We start from the raw sequence: 25,337 nt of genomic DNA, 5'->3' as shown, positions 1-25,337 counted from the left end.
GCTTAGCACACCTTTGGCTAATCTTTTCAACATATCACTACAAACTGGCATGGTGCCAGATAAGTGGAAAATGGCAAATGTGATACGTATTTTCAAAACAGGTGACAGGTCCTTAGCTTCGAACTATAGACCAATAAGCCTAACCTCCATAGTGGGAAAATTTATGGAATCAATAATTGCCGAGGCAGTTCGTAGCCACCTTGAAAAGCATAAATTAATCAACGAATCTCAGCATAGTTTTACAAAGGGGCGTTCCTGCCTTACGAATTTATTAACTTTTTTCACTAAGGTATTTGAGGAGGTAGATCATGGTAATGAATATGATATTGTGTATATGGACTTCAGTAAGGCTTTTGACAGGGTCCCACATCAGAGACTATTGAGGAAAAATTAAAGCACATGGAATAGGAGGAGAAATTTCTTATTAATATCCCCTTTATTAATACCTATCTTCCACTTATACACTTCGATCAGGTCTCCTCTCATTCTTCGTCTAACAAGTGAATGTAACTTAAGAGTCTTCAATCTTTCTTCATAAGGAAGATTTCTAATGCTATGTATTAATTTAGTCATCCTACGCTGAATGTTTTCTAACGAATTTATGTCCATTCTGTAATATGGAGACCAGAATTGAGCTGCATAATCTAGGTGAGGCCTTACTAATGATGTATAAAGCTGCAGTATGACCTCTGGACTTCTGTTGCTTACACTTCTTGATATAAATCCCAGTAATCTATTTGCCTTATTACGTACGCTTAGGCATTGCTGTCTTGGTTTAAGGTTGCTGCTTACCATAACCCCCAAGTCCTTTTCGCAATCTGTATGGCTAAGTTCTACATTATTTAACTTATAAGTGCTAGGGCTATGGACACTCCCGAGCTTCAGAACCTTGCATTTATCTACATTGAACTGCATCTGCCACTTTTCTGACCAAGAGTAAAGTTTGTCTAAATCCTCCTGAAGTTCCCTAACATCTACGTTTGAATCAATTATCCTATCTTCGTGTCATCGGCGAATTTGCTCATATCACTAGTAATTCCTTCATCAAGATCATTGATATATATTATAAACAACAACGGGCCCAAGACTGATCCCTGTGGAACGCCACTTGTTACTGATCCCCACTCGGATTTAACCCCATTTATGGACACACTCTGCTTCCTGTCTGTGAGCCATGACTCGATCCACGAGAGCACCCTTCCCCCAATGCCATGAGCTGCTACTTTCTTCAACAGTCTTTGGTGCGGAACTCTATCAAATGCCTTACTAAAATCTAAGTAAATAATATCAAATTCTTTATCATGGTCAACAGCCTCAAAAGCTTTACTGAAGAAAGTTAATAAATTAGTTAGACAAGACCGGCCTCTTGTGAATCCATGCTGAGTATCATTAATCAAGCTATGCTTATCGAGATGGCTTCTTATAATCTCAGCTATAATTGACTCTAGTAATTTGCCTACAATTGAGGTCAGGCTTATTGGGCGGTAATTTGACGGTAACGACTTGTCCCCTGTTTTAAAAATAGGAATTACATTAGCCATCTTCCACATATCAGACACTACACCTGTTTGAAGAGATAAATTAAAAATATTAGTTAATGGTTCACAGACTTCCATTTTGCATTCCTTAAGAACCCTTGAAACAACCTCATCAGGACCCGGCGACTTATTTTGCTTCAGTCTGTCTATCTGCTTCACAACCATTTCACTAGTGACTGTGATGTTACATAATTTATCTTCTTCTGATCCACTATAAAAGGGGACCTATCTTATCTCTAACTTTTGTTCGATATACCTGGAAAAAACTTTTTGGGTTAGTTTTAGAATCCCTAGCAACTTTAATTTCATAGTCCCTTTTAGCTTTTCTTATCCCCTTTTTAATGTCCCTCTTAATGTCAATATACAGATTCATAAGACGACCCTCAACTCTTTTGATACGCCTATAAATTCCTTTATGTCCTAATAGATATTTCAGCCTATTATTCATCCATTTTGGGTCATTTCTATTTGATCCAATTTCTTTATACGGGATAAACGTTCTTTGAGCCTCATGTATAGTGTTCAGAAAACTGTCATATTGATAGCTCTCTTCGTTACCCCAGTCAACAGATGATAAGTGTTCTCTAAGCCCATCGTAATCTGCTAAGCGAAAATCTGGGACTGTTACTGAGTTAACCCTACTATCATACTTCCATTCAATGCTAAATGTAATTTATTTGTGGTCGCTAGCACCCAGTTCCTCTGAAATTTCTAAATTATTAACAAGGGATTCGTTGTTTGCCAGAACTAAATCAAGCAGGTTATTTCCCCTTGTAGGTTCTGTCACAAACTGCTTCAAAAAACAATCCTGAACTACTTCAAAGAAGTCGTATGATTCTAAATTCCCAGTCAAGAAATTCCAAACAATATGTCTAAAGTTAAAGTCTCCTAGAATTACTACATTATCGTGCCTTGTGGCATTAACAATTTCCTCCCATAGTAGTCTCCCTTGGTCCCTAACTTTGGGGGACGGTATATCACACCTAAAATCAGTTTTTCATGCCCCTCTGAAAATTCTATCCAAACAGACTCTGTATGTGTTACTTCAGACTTTATACCCGTTTTTATGCAACAGTTCAAGCGATCTCGGACATACAATGTCACCCCAGCCCCCTTCCCGATACTTCTATCTACTTGGAACAATTTAAAACCCTGAATGTGACATTCCGCAGGCATGTCCCGACTTTCTGAATCGGCTGAACGAAAATCAGGGATTTTTACTGTATTATCATTATTCCTGTAATCCCAGTTAATGCTAAAAGTGATGGATTTGTGATCACTTGCGCCAAGCTCTTCAGTGATTTCCAGATTATTTACGAGTGTTTCCTTATTTGACAAGACTAGGTCAAGCAAATTATTGCCCCTGGTAGACTGTTACACACTACTTCAGAAAACCGTCTTGAACTGTTTCCATAAAGTCACTGGACTCCAGATTACCGGTCAAAGAATTCCAGTCTATTTGACTGAAGTTAAAATCCCCTACAATCACTATGTTATTGTGTCTAGAAGCCCTAACAATTTCGTCCCAAAGAAGTCTCCCTCTATTGTGATCCAAGCCTAGAGGTCGGTATATTACACCTAGAATTAGTTTTTCTTGACCTTTTACAAACTCTACCCAAACAGATTCTGTTGCTGTTCCATCTATTTTTATACCTGTTTTTATGCAACAGTTAATATTTTCTCGAACATAATGCAACTCCTCCCCTTCCCACAACATCTATCCACATGGAACAACTTAAACCCTTGAATATTTCACTCAGCAATCATATCCCGACTCTTTAAATCATACCACGTTACAGTTAATGCAATGACATCGAAGTTCCCAGCACATGCTATCAAACGAAGTTCATTAATCTTATTTCTTGCACTTCGACTGTTAGCATAAAATACCATTATGTTTTTTCTTCAGCACATTTTTCCTATTCATCTTTGTTTTTACAAAATTTCTGAAATTATCATTACCTAGGGTTACTCCTTTTTTAATATATCCATACTCATTTTTTATCATTTCTAAACCCATATCTCTAACTAATCCTAGTTTAAAGTCCTAACAACCCCCTCAACTGAGCTAGCAAGAAAACCCACACCTGCCCTGGATAAGTGAACCCCATCCCTGGCATACATGTCATTTCGGCGATAGAAGTTGTCCCAGTTGTCAATGAATGGTACTGCATTATCCTTACAGTGTTTATCCAGCCAGCAATTAATACCAATTGCTCTGGACAACCAACCATTCATTTCCAACACCTCTTCTTGGCAAAATGCCACATATAACAAGGCGCCCCCCCTTCTTCCTAATTATGTCTATTGCTGTCTTGAACCTTCTAAGTCCTCACTTCTACGCTTGCCTACATCATTGCCTCCAGAACTGAGGCAGATGATGGGATTGATCCCATTACCGTTCATGATGTTGTCAAGCCGGCTAACAAGGTCCTCCATCCCAGCCCCAGGAAAGCAAACTCTGTCTCCTACTCCTGTCCTTCAAGCAGAAAGCCCTATCCATATATCTAACCTGGCTATCCCCAACAACAATATTCTTACCTTCCTTGGTGTCGTTTGTAGTGGCGTTACCAGTAGTCGACTCACATTCGTCGGGTAGCGCCGAGAATGCATTGGATGTTTCCACAACAGTTTCCACAGCAGTCTCTTCTTCGTCGTCTCTACCTTTCCATTCGTCTTTGTCAACTTCGTCTCGTGCTGTCCAGCCACTGTCCACGTTCCCTTCTTTACCTGAGGACTCGATACAGGAGGACTACTACGAATCCTCTTGTTTTCCTCAGTCAATCGCCGTATCGCCATCTTCGCTACCTTCAATTCTTCCTTAAGCTGCTGGTAAAGTTGCTTGATTGTGGGCATTTAGGTTCAGTCGACGGGGAGCACACAAGACACTTCTTCACAGAGTTACGTACAGGTCACCACTGAGTTAAGTACAGGCCACCACTGTTAAGTACAGGTCACCACTGGCATTCCACAGTCCTTCATTCTGGGCCAATGAAAATGCTTGGCTATTTTGCACAGCGTTTTCTTTACTCCCAAATGTCCTCCCATGGGACTATGGTGGGCGAAACTAATAGCTAATTCTCCAAAGGTGTTAGATAGCACAGCTAGATATTTACTGGTAGACAGATGATCGTCGGAAGACAAAAGAGACTTTTCCTTTCTCATTAATATACCATTAGCAAGATAGTAACAATTGTCCAGGTCTTGGGCGTCGTCTTCTGTAATAGCTATCTCTCGTAATTTCTCTAGGGATGGATCAAGGAACTGATACCTTATTAAATCTTCTTTCGATAGCATTTTAATATCAGAATCTTGAAAAGGGCCGATCTTAGAATATTTCAGATTTGAAGATCCGGGATGTAAGGATCGGCTGAACAATAAACCGAGACCTAAATCCTCGCCTTCACTTAGGACTTCAGTTGACAAAGGATTTTGAGGCGCTCTAGACATAGCTCTAGTTATAACATTGATAGGAAATAAGGTAGGAGCCTCTTTTCGAACTTCTATGGCATAGGTAATGTCAGTAGAATTATCCATAACTAGAGGCTCTCGGCTTATACCCGGATAGTCTAGATCATTGCCTATGAGTAAGTCAACGCCCTGAATAGGAAAAGTTTCACTGGATATACCTACCGACACAAAGCCAGTATAGGTTGGTGTTTGGATGTATATCCTGTGAAGAGGCTCTTATAATGGCGCCTCCATAGGCTTCTAGTATCACATCTAGCTTGGTGTGAGTCATATCACGGGAAGTATGCCCTGCTTCAATAAGGTTAAATAACTTCCAGTATCACGGAAGGAATAAACTTCAACTAACTGAGCCTCGTCTATCCCAACTTTCACTTTAGCAAAGTAGGGACTCATAGCCGAGCGAATATCTTGTTCTGAAATAAATCTAGTATTGAGTCATCTAAAATGACTACTGATTCGCTCTTTTGAACCTTGTTCAGTACTAGGGTTCAGTTTCTTTTGAGTTGTCGATGAAGATATTACCTGAGTTGGGAAACGAAGTCGCTCGTTCCTGGTATCCCTCTCTACCCAATAACAGTGTTTCCTTAAATGTCCTTTTTTATTACAATAAGTGCAGTTCAATTCACTGTTATGCCTTAGTGGTTTTGAACTTTTCCTAGTGTTAGATCTAAATTTATCATTAATGGGTGTGGAGGCAAAATAGGTCGGGCAAGGATTCTGTATGCGACGTATCTCCGTAAGATTAGATCATCCTTTCTTAGGGGTATATTTAGTCACTGTTTCCTTACATTTTCTTTCGCCAATCAATTGTTGAGATATTTCATAATTATCGGCGAGTGAGGCTGTTTCTAGTATACTTACTATGGGCAACTAATCAAATACCTATGCAAGTCTTCTGGTAAATTATTTTAGATATCCTCATGCAGGATCAACTGGGAAAGATTTTCCATCGATTTAAAGTTAGAAGCTCTACACCATCTCTCAAAAGCGATTTTCTTTTCACGTGCATAATCTACATACGACTGAGTTGGCTGGCGTTTTAATGCTTTAAAGGTTTTTTGATAACTTACTGGGAGGAGATCATAAGCCTCGAGGATAGCCTTCTTAACGGAATCACAATTCACATACTTCTCAAAAGGTAACGAAGCCGTACAACTTTGAGCTTTACCAGACAACGAAGTATGTAACAATGTTGCCCAGTGTTGTCGGGGCCAGCGCATAGCACGTGCCTGATTCTCAAAGACTTCAAAATAAGTATCTAAATCTCCGTCATTAAACCTTGGAACCATAGATGCGGCTTTTTGTATATTGAAAGAATCATTTGAGGATTCAGTACATCTTTCACTCACATTACCTTGTTGTTGTTGTCTTATATAGCGGAGCGTTTCCCTTTGAAAGTCTTCTTCATTTAATTTACGTTGAGCCTCAAATTGAGCAGTCTGTAAAATCAATAGTCTCTCTAATTTCTCAAACTGTCTTTGAGAAATATGCCCCGACGGTATCGAAAAGGAAGGAACTGAACTGGCGGTACGTGGATATTCCTTTGGACGTGCACCCTGGTGAGTGACAGACTGACCATTAATAGGAATTCCTTCAGTAATGTGCGAATGCAGAACAGCGGCTGCACCCTGCAATACTTCATCTACTTTACTAGAAGCCAAAGTGGGACCTGATCTATCGGGTTCAGTTTCAAGATTAACTCCTTGAAATTGTTCTTCTAATTCTTCGCATCTCAACTGGTAGCTTACTTGAGAAACTAAACTTTCAGAGTCAGAATCTTCCGCTACATGATCGTCAGAGGCCCCCGGAAACAATTTGTTTCTAATTATTGCCCTTACGGTACTGGCTGTGTAATATCTATCGTATGGTACTCCCAATTTACGGGCTATCTGCCAGCACGTTTGAAGTTTCAAGGAGTCCAGCTTTGATAATGTTAAATCTTCAAATAAATGTTTAATGTGATCTTCCATGATAAAATTTTTTAAATTAACTAAACATAAATTCCTAGTATATAGCTTTAATATTGTTGTTATGGTCAATGTCTTAGAACAGATCCCGGACAGGTATCCCATTTGTTGCGAATAAGAAATTTTATAAAGAACTTCAGAATGTGGTCTGTTACTATTTTCTTCATAGGCAACAAGATTTTGGATCAGAGTTTGTTAAAGGTATTTTAGAGTCTAGGGGAAATAATTTCAACCGAGAAACTCCATAGAATAATATTAAAATTTATTAAAGTATTTAAATACAATACTTTATCTTCTCTCTGTACCTAATATTATATCTTAATACTTTATGTACAATAAATTTACAATAATATATATATTTAGTTCAAAATCATGGAAATATCACATTAATAAGGAAGATTAATTTTTCTTCCTGTAATTAAGTCTTCACTAACATTTACGTCTTTGTCTTAACAAGACTGTGTAAACTCAAACTACAAAATGTACAAGATTCAACAAGACCTTTGAATCCGGCCGTAAAGGAAGTAGAAAGCAAGAGTTTGTCTGAGAAGACGTATCTCTATGGATTACTGAACTGACCAAGAATATAAATATCAAAACAATCTTAAGAGCAATGAGGAACAAACAGAGTCAACTCTAGAGCCTAATTCTCAAACCCATTAAAACTGTATACACCTAAGAGAGAACGAATATACGATCAGTTGTCAAGGCTAGAACAGGGAGCGGACTGACTACCTGCCAGTCTGTTGACCCGTCATCAGGTTGGATCACCTGACTCAAACGTCAGTCAGCCGGACATAAGCAATTTAACAATTTACCTGATGGTTCCGAGACTTGTATGCTCTATATACATAAGAAATCCTACCTAACAATAATAATAATAATAGTGATTATATCATGGTATTTTTTATATATTAACAGATAATAATGTAACGCCGAAAGTCTCTATTTTAGCTATAAACGGGGACTTTTGCGCTATAATATTAAGTGATGATCATATTCTCTTACAATAGTTAAATATCACAGGATGACCGATCTCCAAGATATAACAGGCATGTAGAGAAAATGGATCAAAATAAGATGACTACGTTGAAGAGTAATCTAAACTCTGATGTCAACTCTCTTCTGGCAAAGCAGCAATTTGAATGAATGATGGTGAAACTGTTTCTTCTTTTTCGGGTCTCCATACCTCGGTGGGAGACGGCGTGTGTTAGTAATAATAGTACTAATCATAGAAATGACGAGGGGAAAAAGGCGAGTGGTGCACTGAGAAGTCTCTGGAGACAAAGAACTTTACCAATGAAAGCAAAGAGGGGAATGTATGAGAATATAGTTATACCAACGCTCTTGTATGGGTGTGAGGCATGGGTTGTGAATGTTGCAACAAGAAGAAGGCTGGAGGCAGTGGAGATGTCATGTCTGAGGGCAATGTGTGGTGTGAATATAATGCATAAAATTCGTAGTTTGGAAATTAGGTGGTATGGGATTAATAAAACTATTATCCAGAGGGCTGAGGAGGGTTTCTTGAAATGGTTTGGACATATAGAGTGGGTGGAATGAAATAGAATAGCTTCAAGAGTGTACAAAACTGTAGTGGTGGGAAGGTGGGGTAAGGGTCGGCCTAGGAAAGGTTGGAAGGAGTAAAAGAGGTTTTGTGTGAGAGGGGCTTGGACTTCCAGCGTGTGTGAGCTTGTTAGACAGGAGTGAATGGAGACATATGGTTTTTAGAAATTGAAGTGCAGTTGGAGTGTAAGCAAGGTAACATTTATGAAGGGATTCAGGGAAACCAGCAGGCTGGACTTGAGTCCTGGAGATGGGAAGTACAGTGTCTGCACTCTGAAGGAAGGGGTGCTAATGTTGCAGTTTTATAACTGTATTGTAAGCGCACCTCTAGCAAGACAGTGATGGAGTGAATGATGATGAAAGTTTTCCTTTTTCAGGCCACCCTGCCTTGGTGGGAGACGGCCGATGTGTTAATAAAACAAACAAATAATAATAATAGTAGCAGTAGTAGTAATAATAGCAACAGCAACAGGATCAGAATCAGCAAAAGCAGCAGCAGTAGTAATAGTACATCTTAATGGGACGGAGATACCAATCTTGACCTTTTATCACAAATTTCTTAAAGACATACTAGATTAATTGTTTATTATTTAAATAATCACATATTTCTTTCTTCCCAATTTCACTAAGTAAATAGTATGTCTGGATAAGATTGGAAAACAGACCAAGAAAAGATTATTGGAGCATTTTTTGAAATTAAAGCAAAAAGAGTTTACATAACTATCACCTAGAACAGTTGGCTATCCACTAGTTTCCCAGTATTGTCCTCATCGCTCTTGGGCCGTGTGGATGCGCTGCGCAAAAAGCTCCTGCTTTCTCTGTTGCGCAACTTTCTGTTTTCACCAAGATGGCTGCCAGCTACCGCAGGAGGAGCAACACCGTGTGTGTTGACCTTGTTAAAGGGACAATTTATCCGACGAATGCCGCTGTTTTATTACCAACGATTATACGGGACACGTTTGGCATTGACAGTGAAGAACTACATGGAATAGCGCTTAATGGTTCTTCAAGAATCTTCATAAAGTTCTGCACAGTGGAGGCGTATGAAAGGATGGTGACTCAGTACCAGGAGAAGAGCATCACCGTATCATCTGGACTGGAGGTGCGCCTGCGGGATGCCTCAAAATACTACACCTGGGTGAGGATTCGCAACGTTCCTTTTGAGGCAGATGATGTGGATATCAGAGAGACTTTTCAACGATATGGTGAGGTGCATGCTATAACTTTAGGCCGATGGACGGATGGAATCTATGCAGGGTTGCCTGCTATATCTTACACCGTCAAGATGACATTGAGAAGACCTATTCCCTCGTATGTTGTCCTGGAGGATTTTAGGACACAGATGTATGTGACCTACGCAATGTATGTGACCTACGCGGGACAACGCAAGACGTGTCGCCTGTGCGGCGCTTTTGACCACATGGCGGGTGGGTGTGGTAAAGCAGCAGCGCTGCGGCCTTGGGAACGGCAAGTAGTTACAGAGTCTCTGGCGGCACCTCTGCCGAAGACTATGAGTGCAGTAGGCAAAGGTAATTGGGCGGACGAAGTGGAGGGCGTGGAAGAGAATTGTGTGACACTACAAGTGGCTTCGGATGCTCCCCCGCAGACAGACCCGAGTGTTGAGCAGCAGCCTGTGGGGGTGGGAGATTCCGGTGACCTACAGGAGTTATCTGCACCCCTACAGGAGATGATTAAGTCTTTCCTGGACGCGCCTGCGGAGGATAACCCATCTACAGACGGGAGAATTCTGATGGTTGAGAAGGACCTGATTGAGCAGATTCCAGGGCCTCTGGAGTCAGAGTCTGGTATGTTGCAGTTGCTACAGGTGGAAGCTGAGGTGCACAAGGGGAGTGGAAATACTGATATGGAGTTTGAGGGTACATCTAGAAAGAGAGCTGGAGGCTCGTCAGATGAGGAGGTTATAACACCAGCTCAGCGTTCAGGGAAGAAGACTTGGGTGGGAGTGATTAAGAAGGGGCAGGGTAGTGCACAGGGGGGGGAGGGGGTCCAGGCGGGAAAGAGTGCATGGGAAAAGACAGAAGCAGCAAAAAGTGTAACAGACAGGACACAGAGACATAGAGGAAAGCCACCCTTTCTGAATCTTTAAGTGTCTAACTATAAACGTGAATGGCCTTAGAGCTGACGGTAAACGAGTATGGTTGGAGGATGTTTTGCGGCGTTTTAACATTGATGTGTGTTTTATTCAAGAACACAATTTTAAGTGTGGCAGAGAGTTGAGGCTGAACGGTTTTAGGATGTATGCTGGTAGTTCAGGGAAATTAAAGGGTGGGGTGGCAGTGGCAGTGAGGGAGTCCAGCCCATTCCACGTGCTCATGTGGGAAGAGGGGGGGAGGGGAGGGTGGTGAGGGTGGAGGGGATATGGGGCGAGATTAGAGTATGTTTTCTGGGGATATATATGCCCGCAGATGGTAACATACGGGCAAAGGTGAATTTTGTAAGGGAGGTTTTGCTTTTCTACATGCAGGGTTTACCCATGGTTTCTATAATAGGTGGGGATTGGAACTGTGTAATCAGGAATAAGGATGTGGAGCCGAGAGGGGCAGGGTGTGTGCTTGGGGTATTGAGGGATTTGTTGAGGGATGCAGGGGTTTATGACATAGTCAGGGGCGATGGGTGGAGAGTAGAGCACATGTTTATGCAGAGGGGTTATACTGCCAGGTTGGATCGTATATATATAACTTGAGATATAACAGTAGAACGTGTAATGACGATAGATTTAGGTTTTTCGGACCATTGTGCTGTTTTGGCAGAGGTGGCATGGGAAGGGATGGTTCGTAGGTATGTGGGTTATTGGAAAATGAATGTGAGGCTACTTCACGGGGAGGCGGAGGGGTTGTTTTTTAGGGAATGGTGGAGGCAACTCTGGGAGGTTCGCAACAAAGAGGAGGATGTCTTGGAATGGTGGGAGAAGCACGCTAAATTGCAGATTAAGGAGTATTATCAGCATAGAGGACGGGATGAGGCGAGGTGGAGGCTTGGTTTACAGAAAAATTTTCAGGGGCAGCTCAATGATTGTTATGAAGGGGAGGGGGGCTAGACTTGGAGAAATAGAGGTTTTAAGGGGAAGGAAGATTGAGGGATATACAAAATTCTCGTTTTGATGCGATACGTGTGAGGGAAGGTTTAGAGAAGGTTCTATGGGGTGACAAACCGTCAGGATGTGTTTTGAGGAGATTTAGGAATAGGCAACAGATGACCACGATTTTGGAATTAGAGGTGTGTAAACGGGTGGGGGGATATAGGGTGGGGGAGGTACTTAGTACCACCGATGGAATGAGTAATTATGCTGATTATTGGTTTAGGAAGAATTTTAAGAAGGGGGAGGGAGGGAGGGAGAGATTCTAGGAGAAGGAATTCGGGGTATTTTAGGGGAGGAGGAGAGAGCGGTAATAGAGGGTAGGATCAGTGAGGAGGAGGTGGAGGAGGCGGTAATGGGCTTGAGTAGGGGAAAAGCGCCGGGCATTGATGGAATTCCTAATGATTTCTATATTACACATTGGGATTGTATGAAGGAATGTCTGGTCTCATTGTTTAACTGTATGAAGGAAAGGGGAGTGTTGGGGGAATCACATGGCACGGGGGTAGTTGTTTTGGTCTATAAGGGAGGGGGGGAAGACCTTGGGTGCTTTAAGGGCGATCTCCCTCATGTGTGCTGATTTTAAAGTTTTTGTGAAGGTTTTAGGTAATCATATGAAAAAGGTGCTTGACCGAGTCCTACATAAAGGACAGTGTGGGATTCCAGGTCGAAGTATGTGTGAAGGGCATGGAAGAATTAAGGATTTTGTGGAGGGTAGACAAGGAAGGGGGGAATCTTGGGGATTGATTGGAAGCAGGCTTATGACAGTGTAGATAGATGTATGTTGTGGATTATTTTACAAAAACAGGGTTTTGGGGATGAGATTGTGCACTGGGTGACTACTTTGTATACACCTGCGATGGTCAGCGTACAGGTTAATTGGAAGTTAGGGTTGCCAGTGCAGTTGGGGAAGGGTTTACGACAGGGTTGCCTTTTGTCTCAGATCCTCTTTGCATGCATGCAGGACCCTTTTTATAGGCTTATAGAGAAAGGAGTGTGGGAACAGGGAGAGGTGGGTCCTGGCAGATGTGGTATTGTGGGGTATGTGGATGACACCACAGTTTTGGTGGGAGGGGAAATAGGATTGGGGAATGTGGGACGTATAATAGAGAATTATGGTGGGGCGACAGGGATGAGGGTTAATGGAGCAAAGTCAAAGTTATTATAAGTAGGCATGTGGGTAGGGGGGAAGGGGAACTGTATGGGTGGAACGTAGTAGATAGAATTAAGATATGTGGGGTTCTGTACATGGCGGACGCTGGGGAGGCGCAGAGAATAAATTCCAAGGAAGTTGTGAGTAGAGCGATGGGTAGGATGCGCGGGTGGAGGACTGGGGATGTAACATTGCAGCGGAGGGTGATGGTAGTAAACACACTTGTGTACAGTAAAGTGTGGGGAGTGGCAGAAGTATATCCCCTGAGGTCGTGTGATATTCAGGAAGTGGAGAGGGTGGTTTTGAGGTATGTGTGGGGTTATGGGAAGCCATGGCTACGGAAGGAGGTGGTGATGATGGGCTTGCAGCAGGGTGGGCTGGGTCTTATACCTTTGGACACACGAGTGAAGGCAGTGTATGTGAAGCAGCAGTACTTGAGGGTGGGAGGGGAAAGGGGTAGAAGGGTGGGAGAGGTCATGGAGGATGTGCAAAAATGGTGGAAGGGGAAGGCACTATTGGTGTGCAAAGATATGGTGTGTAATTTGTTGGCAGTACGGGAAGCAAAAAAAGTAAGGGTAAGTAGACTTGGGAGGACAGGTTGGCAGGGTAAAGTGATACAGGGAGTAGCTACATACCTGATGTATGATTGGAGGGGCATTTGGGAAGACTTTCGCAAGATCAGATTAAAGCCAAGGGTTCGTGAAGTGGTTTATAGATTATGGGAATTCTAGCTACAAGGTCAGCACTGTACAGAATGGGTTATGTAGGTGCGGGCATTTGTTTGCATTGTGGGGAAGAGGAGATGGCTTTTCATGCTGTATATTTTTGTGAAAACTTGGAGTTTGTAAGGACATGGTTAGTGAGGGTCCTGGGTATAGTGGCGGGAGGGGGGAGAAACATTTCGACTTTGAGGGCTTTGCATTTTGATGTGGGCGGGGTTTCCAAGGACATTCGGAGGGCAGTGATGTATGTAGTGGCAGATTTTTTGTATGTCTTGGTGCATGCGGGAGGTGGGGGTGAATGTAGGGTGCGGGCGCTTGCAGCGAGTGTGTATCGTACAGTATGCAGAAATAGGCTACTATATGGGAGGGTGTGGGTAAATAGTTTTCCCTTGGGTTATTGTAATCTGACGGTAGGTGTAATGATAGGGTTGGGTGTAGTTTAGAGCTGGATTGGGCTGTTTCTCCCTAAACTGGCATTTTTGTTCCGTTTTGAGATTAGTGGAGGATGGAAGGAGGAATAAAAGTGTGTGGTAATGGGTGTAAAGTCGTTAGGAATGAGGGGGGGCGTAGGGGGGTGAACTGGTGGCAGTTGGTTAAGAGACAGGGGTTTTATGACTTTAGACGTCTTGAGCATGAAAGGGAACGTGAATTTGTGTTTTTTAATACAGATTGCATGGGGTCAGGGGATGGCAGGGGGTGGCTTTCTGAAGTGTCTTTTGCCAGGATGGTTTGTTAATGATTGAGGTAGTACTGCCCTGTACATGTTTTATTAGGAACAGTAAGTTATATTCTGTAACTTAGTGCTTGACAGAGTAAGTCTGATATTGCTCTGGAACATTGTTAATAAATATATATACCTTGTTGAACATGATAATACATAAAAATGGGAATATGTATTAGTGTGTGAGTTCCAATTTCTAGTGTACTGTTACCATATTAGTTGGTACCCTTCACTTTGTCAAATAATTACTATCTATATATTGTTATAAGTTTTATTTATGATAGTTCTTATGATTGTCTGCATCGCTCTTGGGCCGTGTAGACCCCCTTGCCTGACGCTCCTCAGTAACCTGACAGCAGTGGTACGAGGAGGTGTTGTTGTGTCTCTGTTGACACCACTGGAAAATTACTGGTGTTAAGATGGCGGTTTGTCATCACAGACACATTAATACTATTGGTATTGAACTGCTTCGAGGTGCGATTACACCTAGTTCAGCTCAGATACTCTTACCCAAGATAATCAGGGAGACATATGGCATTCATATGGCATGGGGTAGCGTTCAATGGAGCGCATAGAATATTTGTGAAACTGCTTGCTGCGACAGTTTATGAATCGGTAGTTACGCGCTTTCAAGATGTATGTTTTGACGTTATGCCTGCTGTGCGCGTGAGACTGGTGGACGTGTCTCGATATTATACCTGGATAAAGTTGTGGAATGTCCCCTTTGAGGCGAACGAAGCTGACATCAGAAACGTATTTGAGAAATATGGGACCGTGCATTCTGACCAGCAGGGTAAGTGGTTGATGGGTGCCTACAAAGGTATGCCGAAAGGAACTTTCAGCCTTAAAATGATGTTGTGGCAACCCACACCATCATACGTGTATCTTCAAGATTTTAGGACAGGTAATGGTTTTATATCCTGGACAACGGTGTATGTGTCGCATTTGTGGAGAGTATGACCACATAGCGGTGGCATGCGAGAAGAACAGACATGTAACCAAACCTGTGCAAGAAGAAGTAGCCCCGGTCATATATGGTGAAGGTGAGCATCGATCATCAGAGGAAGGGCGTGGTCGTTTGAGGAGTGAGATGGTGGAACAGGCTTTTCGAAATGAGAGTGAGTCCTCCCCTCAGCTCCCTGCACCCGAGTCGTTGCCAATACCACCTGCTGGATTGGTACCCCGAAATGACGTGTTAAATATAGGGGAGGAATTGGACGAAGCTTTAAAGACCTTGTCACCACCTGTGGTGGAAGCTCCGTCTACGAATGACGTAGCTGGAGACTTTTTGAGTCCAGATTGTAAACAATATGAGACTCAGCGGAATGACGACGAGACAGACATCGGGGGACTTCATACCTCACTGTACAGTGGATGTTGAGGTACACCGTGAGGCTTCCTCAGACCTTGACATGGAGGATAAGAACGTTACGAGGAAACGAGCAGCTACGTCAGATTCAGATGACGTACTGACGCCAGCACAGAGGACTGGGAAGAAAACTGAGAGGATGGGAGAGGGAAGGGATGGAGAGGGGGGAATCATGTGGGACGCCATCACAAGAAGGGAGGCGAATGGGAAGGTACTGTAAAGAAAACCCATAGAAATAACAATTCAAGTGGTGAAAAACGAGAGGAGAAGAGGCAAGGGTGGAAAATATAACAGGCCTCAGGTGTATGTATGCTAATGTTAACGGTTTATGTACTAGACTAAAGAGAGATTGGTTAAACAATTTTCTTAGCAAACATAGAGTTGATGTTATGTTCCTTCAAGAACACAATTTCAAAGGGGGTGAAGTGTTGGAGGTTGCAGGTTATAAAGTACTGACCCTGCCAACTATCCGTTTGAAAGGTGGTGTGGGTCTTTTAATAAAAGACACGAGCCCGTTTGTATTGCAGAGATGTGAGGGGGGTGGAGGGAGGGTGCTGAGAGTGGATGGAACTTGGATGGGAAAGCGTGTATCTTTAGTGTGTATGCCCCTGCGGAGAATAGCACGAAGGTACGAAAGGATTTTGTGTGTGAGGACCTTGTTTATTTTTTGCGTGCACTTCTGGAGGTGACGATAGTGGGGGGTGACTGGAACTGTGTCATCAGGGCAGCTGACATCGAACCCAAAGGGACTGGGCATATGTCTGCACCTCTCAGAAATTTGTTGAGGGATGTTAAGTTACGTGATGTATTTGGGGAGGGGTGTGGGAAACAGAACATACTTTTATCAGAAGGGGATATGCTGCAAAGTTGGACAGAGTGTATATTTCTCAAGGAGTAGTTGCAAAGTCTTTTAATACGGTCGAGACGGTCTTGTCAGATCATAGGGCAGTAGTAGTGGAGGTAGGGTGGGAGGGGATGGCGGAAATTTATCGGCCTTATTGGAAATTAAATATTAGTGTGTTAGGTGATGAGGAAGGTTTAGAGGGTTTTTCTATGCTGTGGAAAGAGCTTTCAAGGGAAGCTCATTGTAACATGGTGGGACTCGGTAGCAAGAGAAAGGATAAAATCCTTTTATGTGAGGGAGGGTAAACATATAAACACTCTAAAATATGGACTAGTGAATTATTTAGAAGATCGATTAAGAGGTTGTTATGAGCAGGGAAAGGTTGGTGGTGTTTACCCCATGGACGAGATTGTAGACATAAAAGATAGCTTGCGAACGTTGCATAATGAGCGGTTTCAAGCGGTGCGGGTGCAAGCAGGATTAGAAGAAGTTTTGTGGGGAGACAAGCCATCCGCATGTGTGTTGCGGCAGCAAAAGCAAAAGCAGGCGCTGATGGCAATCCCTAGCTTGGAGGTACGTGAGACGATGGGAATCCATAGAGCAGGTCAAGTGATAAGAAACATGAAAGCTATGAGTGCATATGTGGATATGTGGTATAAAAAATACTGGACTAGTAGTGATGTGGATAAAGTGGAATTAAATAGGGTGTGCACATATGCCAAGTGCAATTTGGGTCATAGTGATAAGAAGGCTTTGGGTGGGGATATTACTGAGGAGGAAATTGAAATTGCTTTACACGGAATGAGAAAGGGCAAAGCCCCGGGTATTGATGGTTTACCGGTGGAATTTTATTTACAGCATTGGGCGTTGATTGGGAAGTTCATGGTAAGATTATTAAATTGTATGAAGGAGAAGGGTACGTTAGGGAATAAGCAGAATACAGCAATTGTGGTGCTGGTCCCGAAAGGCAAAGGGCAGCCAGACCTTGGGAAGTATAGGGCAATATCGTTGCTCTGTGCAGACTACAAGGTTTTCGCAAAAATTTTGGGTAATAGGGTGAAATGCATGGTTGGGAGGGTTGTTTCACCATCACAGTTTGGGTTGCCGGGCAGGTCGATGTTAGAAGGTCACGGGATTTTAAGAAGTTTTGTGGAGTCAAAGGGGGGTGGGCGGTTTTACTGGCTTTAGACTGGCGAGCCGCCTATGATAGAGTGGAAAGAGGTGCACTGCAGAGTATACTTAGGAGACAGGGTTACGGTGACGAAATAGTTGGGTGGGTAAACACGCTGTATAAGGGAGCAAAGATGAGAGTACAAATAAATGGGTGTATGGGGACGGACTTTGAGATGGGTAGAGGTTTAAGACAAGGGTGCCCTATGTCACAGATCTTATTTGCATGTTTTCAGGTTCCCTTTTACAGGATGGTTGAGAGCACAGTAAATTCCCGGGGTGAGGGAGGGTAGGGGAAGGGAGATGTTGGCCGGCATTAATAGGTTATGTGGATGATACGACTGTTTTGGTGTGTGAACGGATGTCTATGAAAGTGTTGGAAGATGTACGTGTGTTTGAACGAGCCACGGGTATGAAGGTAAATAGTAAGAAGTCAATGATCATGGGGTTGGGTACCTGGAAAGGGGGAGGAATGGTGAGCTGTAACGTGGTTAACACGACTGCGATGTCATTAAAGATTTGTGGTATTATTTATAGAGACAATTTGGTTGTGGCGGGAGGAAAATTCAGTAAGGACATTGGAAAAGGTCATTGGTCGTGTGGGTGTTTTGAGGCCCCAACATCTCACTCTGGCCCAACGTGTGATCGTTGTTAACGTTTTATTGTATAGTAAGGTGTGGCACGTTGCGGCTGTATTCCCGATTACAGGGACAGCGATCAATGGAATATTGAAAAGAGTATTTACCTTTTTGTGGGGATCGAGGTGTGATTGGTTAAGACGTGAGGTTGTTATGTTACCTGTCCATCGAGGAGGTTTGGGATTGTTGGACTTAAAGCGTAGGGTAAAATGTATTTTTCTAAAGTAGGAGGTTTGGCGTGTGGGTGTGATGGTGGGAAATATGGAACAGGTATATATGAGGTTGAAAAAGTGGTATGGGGGAATGGAATTGAGGGAATGTGAGATTGTACTATGGGCTTTGTTGATGGTAAGGGAACGGAAAAACATTCGCATAAGGGTTTTAAGTAGGTTACTGGGGGGTACGTGCGCAGCTCCAGTAGAAGGTTTGTTCCCCATGTACTCGTGGGAAAATATTTGGCTCAGATTTAGTAAGCTGAAATTACGGCCTAGGGTGCGTGAAGTCATGTTCCGTTTTTTACATGGTATATTGCCGTCAGGGGCAATACTACGATCCAGAAGAGTCGTGGAAGGTGGCGGGTGTGGGTTTTGTGGAGGAGAAGACACGGCTTTTCATGTTGTCTATTTTTGCGAAGGTTTAGAAGATGTCAGGGGTTGGTTAGGTAGGGTGGTACAGAGGGTGGGAGGGAGAGGGGTGCAGGTCCTGCGCCCGTTAAGTCTCGACATCGGTGGATTAGACCAGGAAGTTAGACGAGCTTTAGATTATATTATCGTGGATTACATTTATATTTCGTGGGTAATGAGGGGGAAAGGGGTAAGTGAGGTGAGAAGGCGTGTCCTTGCAATAACGTTTTATCGTACAATGTGTAGGAATAGGGAATTGTATGGGATGAGGTGGGATAAGGGTTTCTCGGACGGTTATAAAAGGCTAACTATTGAAAGCCTTGTGAATTTGTGAATAATATACGGGCATGCCGGGTAAGTTTCCGTGTAGGTCAGTGGGAATAGCTGGCTCGTCTCTTGGGGGAGGAGGTGTGAGTTGCGTGAATACGAGATTGGGCATGGATGTATTCTAGTTGTTATGGATGTGTGTTTGTTGGTTCTGGAGTTAGGGTTACTTACTATGCCTTTTGTGTACAAAATGACAGTGGTGCCTTTACAGTATTTATGTTTTTGAAGCTTCCTTTTGTGTAAAGACTCGTTTTTTCTTGAGTCACAAGTTTTCTTAGTATTTTGTTTTTGATTGTGTTTCATAGGTCCAGATATTTGGGTTTACAAACCTGCATATATGTATATATATATATATATATATATATATATATATATATATATATATATATATATATATATATATATATATATATATATATATATATATATATGTGTGTGTGTGTGTGTGTGTATATATTATGCATGTTTTATCCCTTCCCTGTTACTGTTCAATCTAGTCTGTGAGTCAACAAAGTATTAAAGGGATATAACACGCGTACATTACCCTGAGTCGTCCAAATTTATCCTATAAATATTTCGTAATATTGTGATTTTTGTTTGTGATTCAAACGTAGTTCATAGGTATCAAGATTGAACACATATAAAATGGATGGAAATTGCTAGCGATTAATATGATCATCAATTTATATATTTATTATGTTAATGAATTTGTGTTAGAGTAAATAATTGAATTTGTGTCTAAGTTGGAATTTTTATAAACAATTGTGTATTTTGTATGCAAATTACATAAACTATTGTTTAAACATCAATGTAACATGTTTGTATGATGTGCATGTAGGTTATAATGGGTTAAGTGGGGTTTCCACCAGTGTTATATTTGTTACGCAAACAGTTATATCTTTTGGTACTGTGTGTGTTTAGTGAAACGTACGTATGTGTTTTATGGTGTGTTTGTCGTATATATCTATTCGTATTAGTTACAAAGATTTTTTCTGGTATTTATGGTGTGAATCTTGGTTTACTCTATAGAATATGATGTTTTAAATAAAATATAAAAAAAAGTTCTTATTTTATACGTTTAAGTTTGCAAATGTAAGGTGTTGTGACGTATAGTGCAAGTGGCATTTATCTTGCACTGGGGAGAAGGGGAAGTGTAATTTAATTATGATTGGATCATAACGACATGTCGTTGGATGTATGTACACTGTATTTAGAAGACGGGAAGGATTGTGAGGATTCCCAATATATGTATTAATTCTTATGTAAATTTCATGGAATTCAGCGTGATAACAATGTACACCTATTAGTCGGATGATAAGTATTGATATTTTTATGCTTATTGTAATATAATTTTGATTGATGAAATGTATAATCTGGTATTTAGCTTTGGAGTAAAGAGATAAAAAGCATAGGTGATGGGGGATGTTTTGTGTCAGCACAAAGATGAACCAGCAGTGTGTATTTAGAAAATGGAAAATTTTTATTTTTCTGTGGCGGAGTCGACAAGGGGTTCTTATATTCTTTTACTTTATTGTATTCTAATATATTTTTAAATTCAATGACTGATGGTGGTTATGAGTGGTGACGGCAGACGCAGTTACTAGGCATGTGGGGGGGGGGGGTTGAAGTGTCAGCGGTAGTGTATTAAATCCACCTTCGTGTACGATATTGATTGTTACCATAGGGTATATGAGGATTAGGGTGTGGATTGTGTTCAATGGTGGATGTGTGCCATCATGTTCAGACATTCCTTGTATTATAGTCAGCCTTTTAGATGGCTGGATTGTGTTTATATATGTTGTCAATGATGTCCTTAATGCTCTTATATATGTATAAGAGATTTGTCAATGAGTATACTAAGGTGAAAGTGGTATGTTTTCAAGGGGGGGGGGAGTGTAAGCATTACTAGGTAGGACTATTGTTTATTATAAGACCAACATTTCACGTGAAGCACAATACATAAAAGCAGTGTTTGATTTGAGTGCAGCAGCCAGTTCTGATGTCATTATATAAGTGCTTCTTCGGTATTTGTGTAGTCACTGCAGATTGTTTCACTGCCTGTATCTTGTTACATATTGATTATGTACCCATATATTTTGTACCTGAGTTTTAAATAAAATATTAAAAAAAGTTTCCCAGCATCTGTTGTGAGTTCAACATGTACTCACCTAGTTGTAGTTGCAGGGGTCGATTCACAACTCCTGGCCCCGCCTCTTCACTGGTCGCTACTAGGTAACTCTTCCTGCTCCATGAGCTTTATCATACATCTTCTGAAAGCTATGTATGGATCTTGCCTCCACTACTCTACTTCCCAGACTATTCCACTTCCTGACAACTCTGTGACTGAAGAAATACTTCCTAACATCCCTGTGATTCATTTCAGTCTTCAACTTCAAATTATGACTCCTTGTTGCTGTGTCCCATCTCTGGAACATCCTGTTTTTGTCCACCTTGTCAATTCCTCTCAGTATTTTATAAGCCGTTATCATATCCCCCTACCTCTCCTGTCCTCCAGTGTCATCAGGTCGATTTCCCTTAACCTCTCCTCGTAGGACATGCCCCTTAGCTCTGGAACTAGTCTTGTTGCAAATCTTTGCACTTTCTTTAATTACCTTACATGCTTGGTTAGGTGTGGGTTCCAAACTGGTGCTACATACTCCAATATAGGCCTGACACACACGGTGTACAGGTTCCTATGCTATTCCTTATTGAGATATCGGAATGCTGTCCTTAGGTTTGCTAGGTGCCCATATGCTGCAGCAGTCATTTGGTTGAAGTGTGCCTCAGGAGATGTGCTCGGTGTTATACTTACCCCAAGATCCTTTTCCTTGAGTGAGGTTTGTAGTGTCCGGGCCGCCTAGACTGTACTCCATGTACGGTCATCGTTGCCCTTCCCCAATCTTCATGACTTTGTACTTGGTGGGGTTGAACTCCAGGAACCAGTTTCCGGACAAGGCTTGCATCCTGTCCAGATTCTTTTGTAGTTCCGCCTGCTCCTCCTCCAATTGAATTCTTCTCATCAACTTCGCATCATCTGCGAGCAGGGACACTTCTGAGTTTATTCCGTCCGTCATATCATTCATGAACACCAGAAACTACACCGGTCCTAGGACTGACCCCTGTGGAACTCCGCTCGTCACAGGCGCCCACTCTGACGCCTCGTCACGTACCATGACTCACTGATGTCTTCCCGACAGGTATTCCCTGATCCATTGCAGTGACTTCCCTGTTTTACCAGCCTGGGTCTTATTTTACAGGCTGCAGTGAATGTCAAGGTTCTTACGAGTCCTACCAAGCTGGGAATTAACAGCTCACTCCTAGTAGGCAGTAATTTGCCTCCAGGTAAGTACTTACTGACTCAGTGTTTTAATCCAATAAGTACATATTTACCATTAAAAAACTGCTTTAAATGCCTGACGTATGTATTGATTAAATCATTATAATAGAAATACACCGTCATCACCAGCAATATTTTGAGTATTTATACAATGTGGTTATATATATATATATATATATATATATATATATATATATATATATATATATATATATATATATATATATATATATATATATATATATTCTCACAGGGTTCTGCAAGAAATGTGCTACCAAGCCAGGGCAGGAGACACTAGTGTTCCCAGGAACACCTGTGTGTATCTCGTCAGGCACACGTCCCACTCGCTCGGTCATAGACTGGACACTCAAGGTGGGAGCCAACTCTTACGATGTTTGGTTGACGTTGTCATTCTTAGGTATTGGTTGTCATGCGCTCATTACATAGCGGATCGAACCTTCAATACTTGAGTTGCATGACTCATACGAGCTTAGCGCTTCACATAAATTTAATGAGTATAAGCATAGACAGGAGACGTTGTGGTTAATATTCTCTTGATTCAAGGAAGTGGAGCTGTCCTTCCCATCATATATTAATATCTCTTTATCCCCGACGAGTTTAGTATTTTGGTGAATGATAATAATAATTATAATGATTATTATTATAATTATTTCAATAAGAATATCGATACTAATGTGAATATTAACAATACAGACTTCAGACCCAACCTCTGTGTTGAACATCACTTGTGACTTGACGAACTTCCCACTCAACCCTCAACCCACTGATGATCGACTCTTTCTTTCAACCGTTCAAAGACTGAGAACGTAAGTTAACCACGTACGTTTACTGCAATATATATATATATATATATATATATATATATATATATATATATATATATATATATATATATATATATATATATATATATATATATATATATATATATATATATATATATATATGTACATAAATGTCGTGCGGAATAAGTAATACTAGTCAGTTAGCTTGAACTTATTTAAAATTAAATCTTTTCTAAAATTTTCACTTATACGTTTACAGATATATATATTTTTTCATTTATAATAATGTAAAAATAATAAATTTGTACTAAAAGAACCTTAGAAAACTTACTTAACCTTATTATAACAAGAGCAATTTAATTTTGCCTATCCAACTAAATATATTTCAGAAATATTTACAATAATTTAATAATTAACATACACAACGAAATATACTTTCGTGTTAGGTTCGGAATAATTTATGCAAATTATTGCACACACAAATTTTCGCATGCCTTAGTCGGCAAAAATAGTGTTGCTATTTAAGCCAAAATCGCAATTTTTACCTAATCGGCACGACATATGTATACCGAGGTTTAAGTTTCTATCAGTAAATATGCATCAAGTGGCGTAAAGCAATAAGTAGTGATGTTTACATTCACTAAACAACAGTTTTTTTTTTCATTTTGTCCGTGATGTTGCCTTTCCAATATAGACCTGGTTTGAAATCTGGCCGGAAACTGATGGTTCCCAGAACGATTAATAAACAACTATTGTTTTCCTCTATCATTACAGTTTCAGCCCCCGAGGACCTAGACACCTCATTACAAAGTCTAATTTCGCTTCTCTCATCTACTACAAGCAAAATCAACTCAATAAATCTCAAATCTGCTGTTCCGTGTCTGTTTTGGCTGGTAAGTAGGCCTACCTCAGCCTATGGCACTATCTGAAAGTCTTTTCCATCTTAATATAATGATCGTGTTGTTGTTTTTGTCAATTAAGTCTTTAAGGCACACGTTACAGATTAGGCTTATAAGACAACGTTTCACACAGTGAAATGGTGCCATTTTAAGCTCATCCAACAAACTGTTTGTCTTTCACTATTATCGACACTAAACTGAAGTTCGCGAGTCAGCTTTTTGCTGTGAATTATGTGACCATAAATGACAAATTAATTATATTTTCAACAGGGAAGAATGTCACCACTTTGTCCACTGCCACAACAACCTCACCAGCCAACACATCTGTTACACCAAGCACTAATTCAACATCACCACTACCAGGTTCACCCCCACCTCTACCAGGATCACCGCCACCTCTACCAGGATCACCACTAACTCTACCAGGATCACCACCACCTCTTCCAGGACCACCGCCACCTCTTCCAGGATCACCACCACCTCTTCCAGGATCACCACCAACTCTACCAGGATCACCACCACCTCTTCCAGGATCACCGCCACCTCTTCCAGGATCACCACCACCTCTTCCAGGATCACCACCAACTCTACCAGGATCACCACCAACTCTACCAGGATCACCACCAACTCTACCAGGATCACCACCAACTCTACCAGGATCACCACCACCTTTACCAGGATCACCTCCGCCACTAGGATAATCACCACCATCACGAGGGTCCCCGCCACCACCTGGACCACCACCGTCACCTGAACCACCACCACCTGGACCACCACCGTCACCTGGACCACCACCACCTGGACCACCATTACCACGAACAGTTTTACCCCCACCATTCAGGCTAATATCATCACCAACAACAGAAACACCAACACCAACGGAACATCAACAGGAGCACCAACACCAACAGGAACACCAACATCAACAGGAACACCAACACCAACAGGAACACCAACATCAACAGAAACACCAACACCAACAGGAACATCAACAGCAACAGAGGTACTGCCTACAACAGACTAATAACACAATATAAGAGATTCCCAATAGCACCACCACTAGGAAAATTATCACCAACATTACCACCACCA

At 41.6% G+C, this 25,337-nt stretch overlaps 1 protein-coding gene across 1 annotated transcript in view; it reads left to right on the top strand.

Moving 5' to 3' along the window:
* LOC128698148 (uncharacterized) overlaps positions 1-25,090 on the top strand; it is a 33,389-nt gene extending 8,299 nt beyond the window's left edge. The window contains exons 2-6 of the mRNA XM_053790252.2: positions 22,461-22,545; positions 22,794-22,912; positions 23,255-23,367; positions 24,121-24,239; positions 24,516-25,090. Coding sequence (XP_053646227.2) covers positions 22,461-22,545; positions 22,794-22,912; positions 23,255-23,367; positions 24,121-24,239; positions 24,516-24,946 — 867 coding nt within the window. The 3' untranslated portion in view covers positions 24,947-25,090. The remainder of the gene's footprint in view (positions 1-22,460; positions 22,546-22,793; positions 22,913-23,254; positions 23,368-24,120; positions 24,240-24,515) is intronic.
* The last annotated feature ends 247 nt before the right edge of the window (positions 25,091-25,337 follow it).

The sequence above is a fragment of the Cherax quadricarinatus genome, chromosome 63 (assembly GCF_038502225.1).
Source record: "Cherax quadricarinatus isolate ZL_2023a chromosome 63, ASM3850222v1, whole genome shotgun sequence".
Taxonomy (NCBI): domain Eukaryota; kingdom Metazoa; phylum Arthropoda; class Malacostraca; order Decapoda; family Parastacidae; genus Cherax; species Cherax quadricarinatus.
Note: the sequence above shows the minus strand (reverse complement) of the source record. Positions and strands in the feature narration are given on the sequence as shown.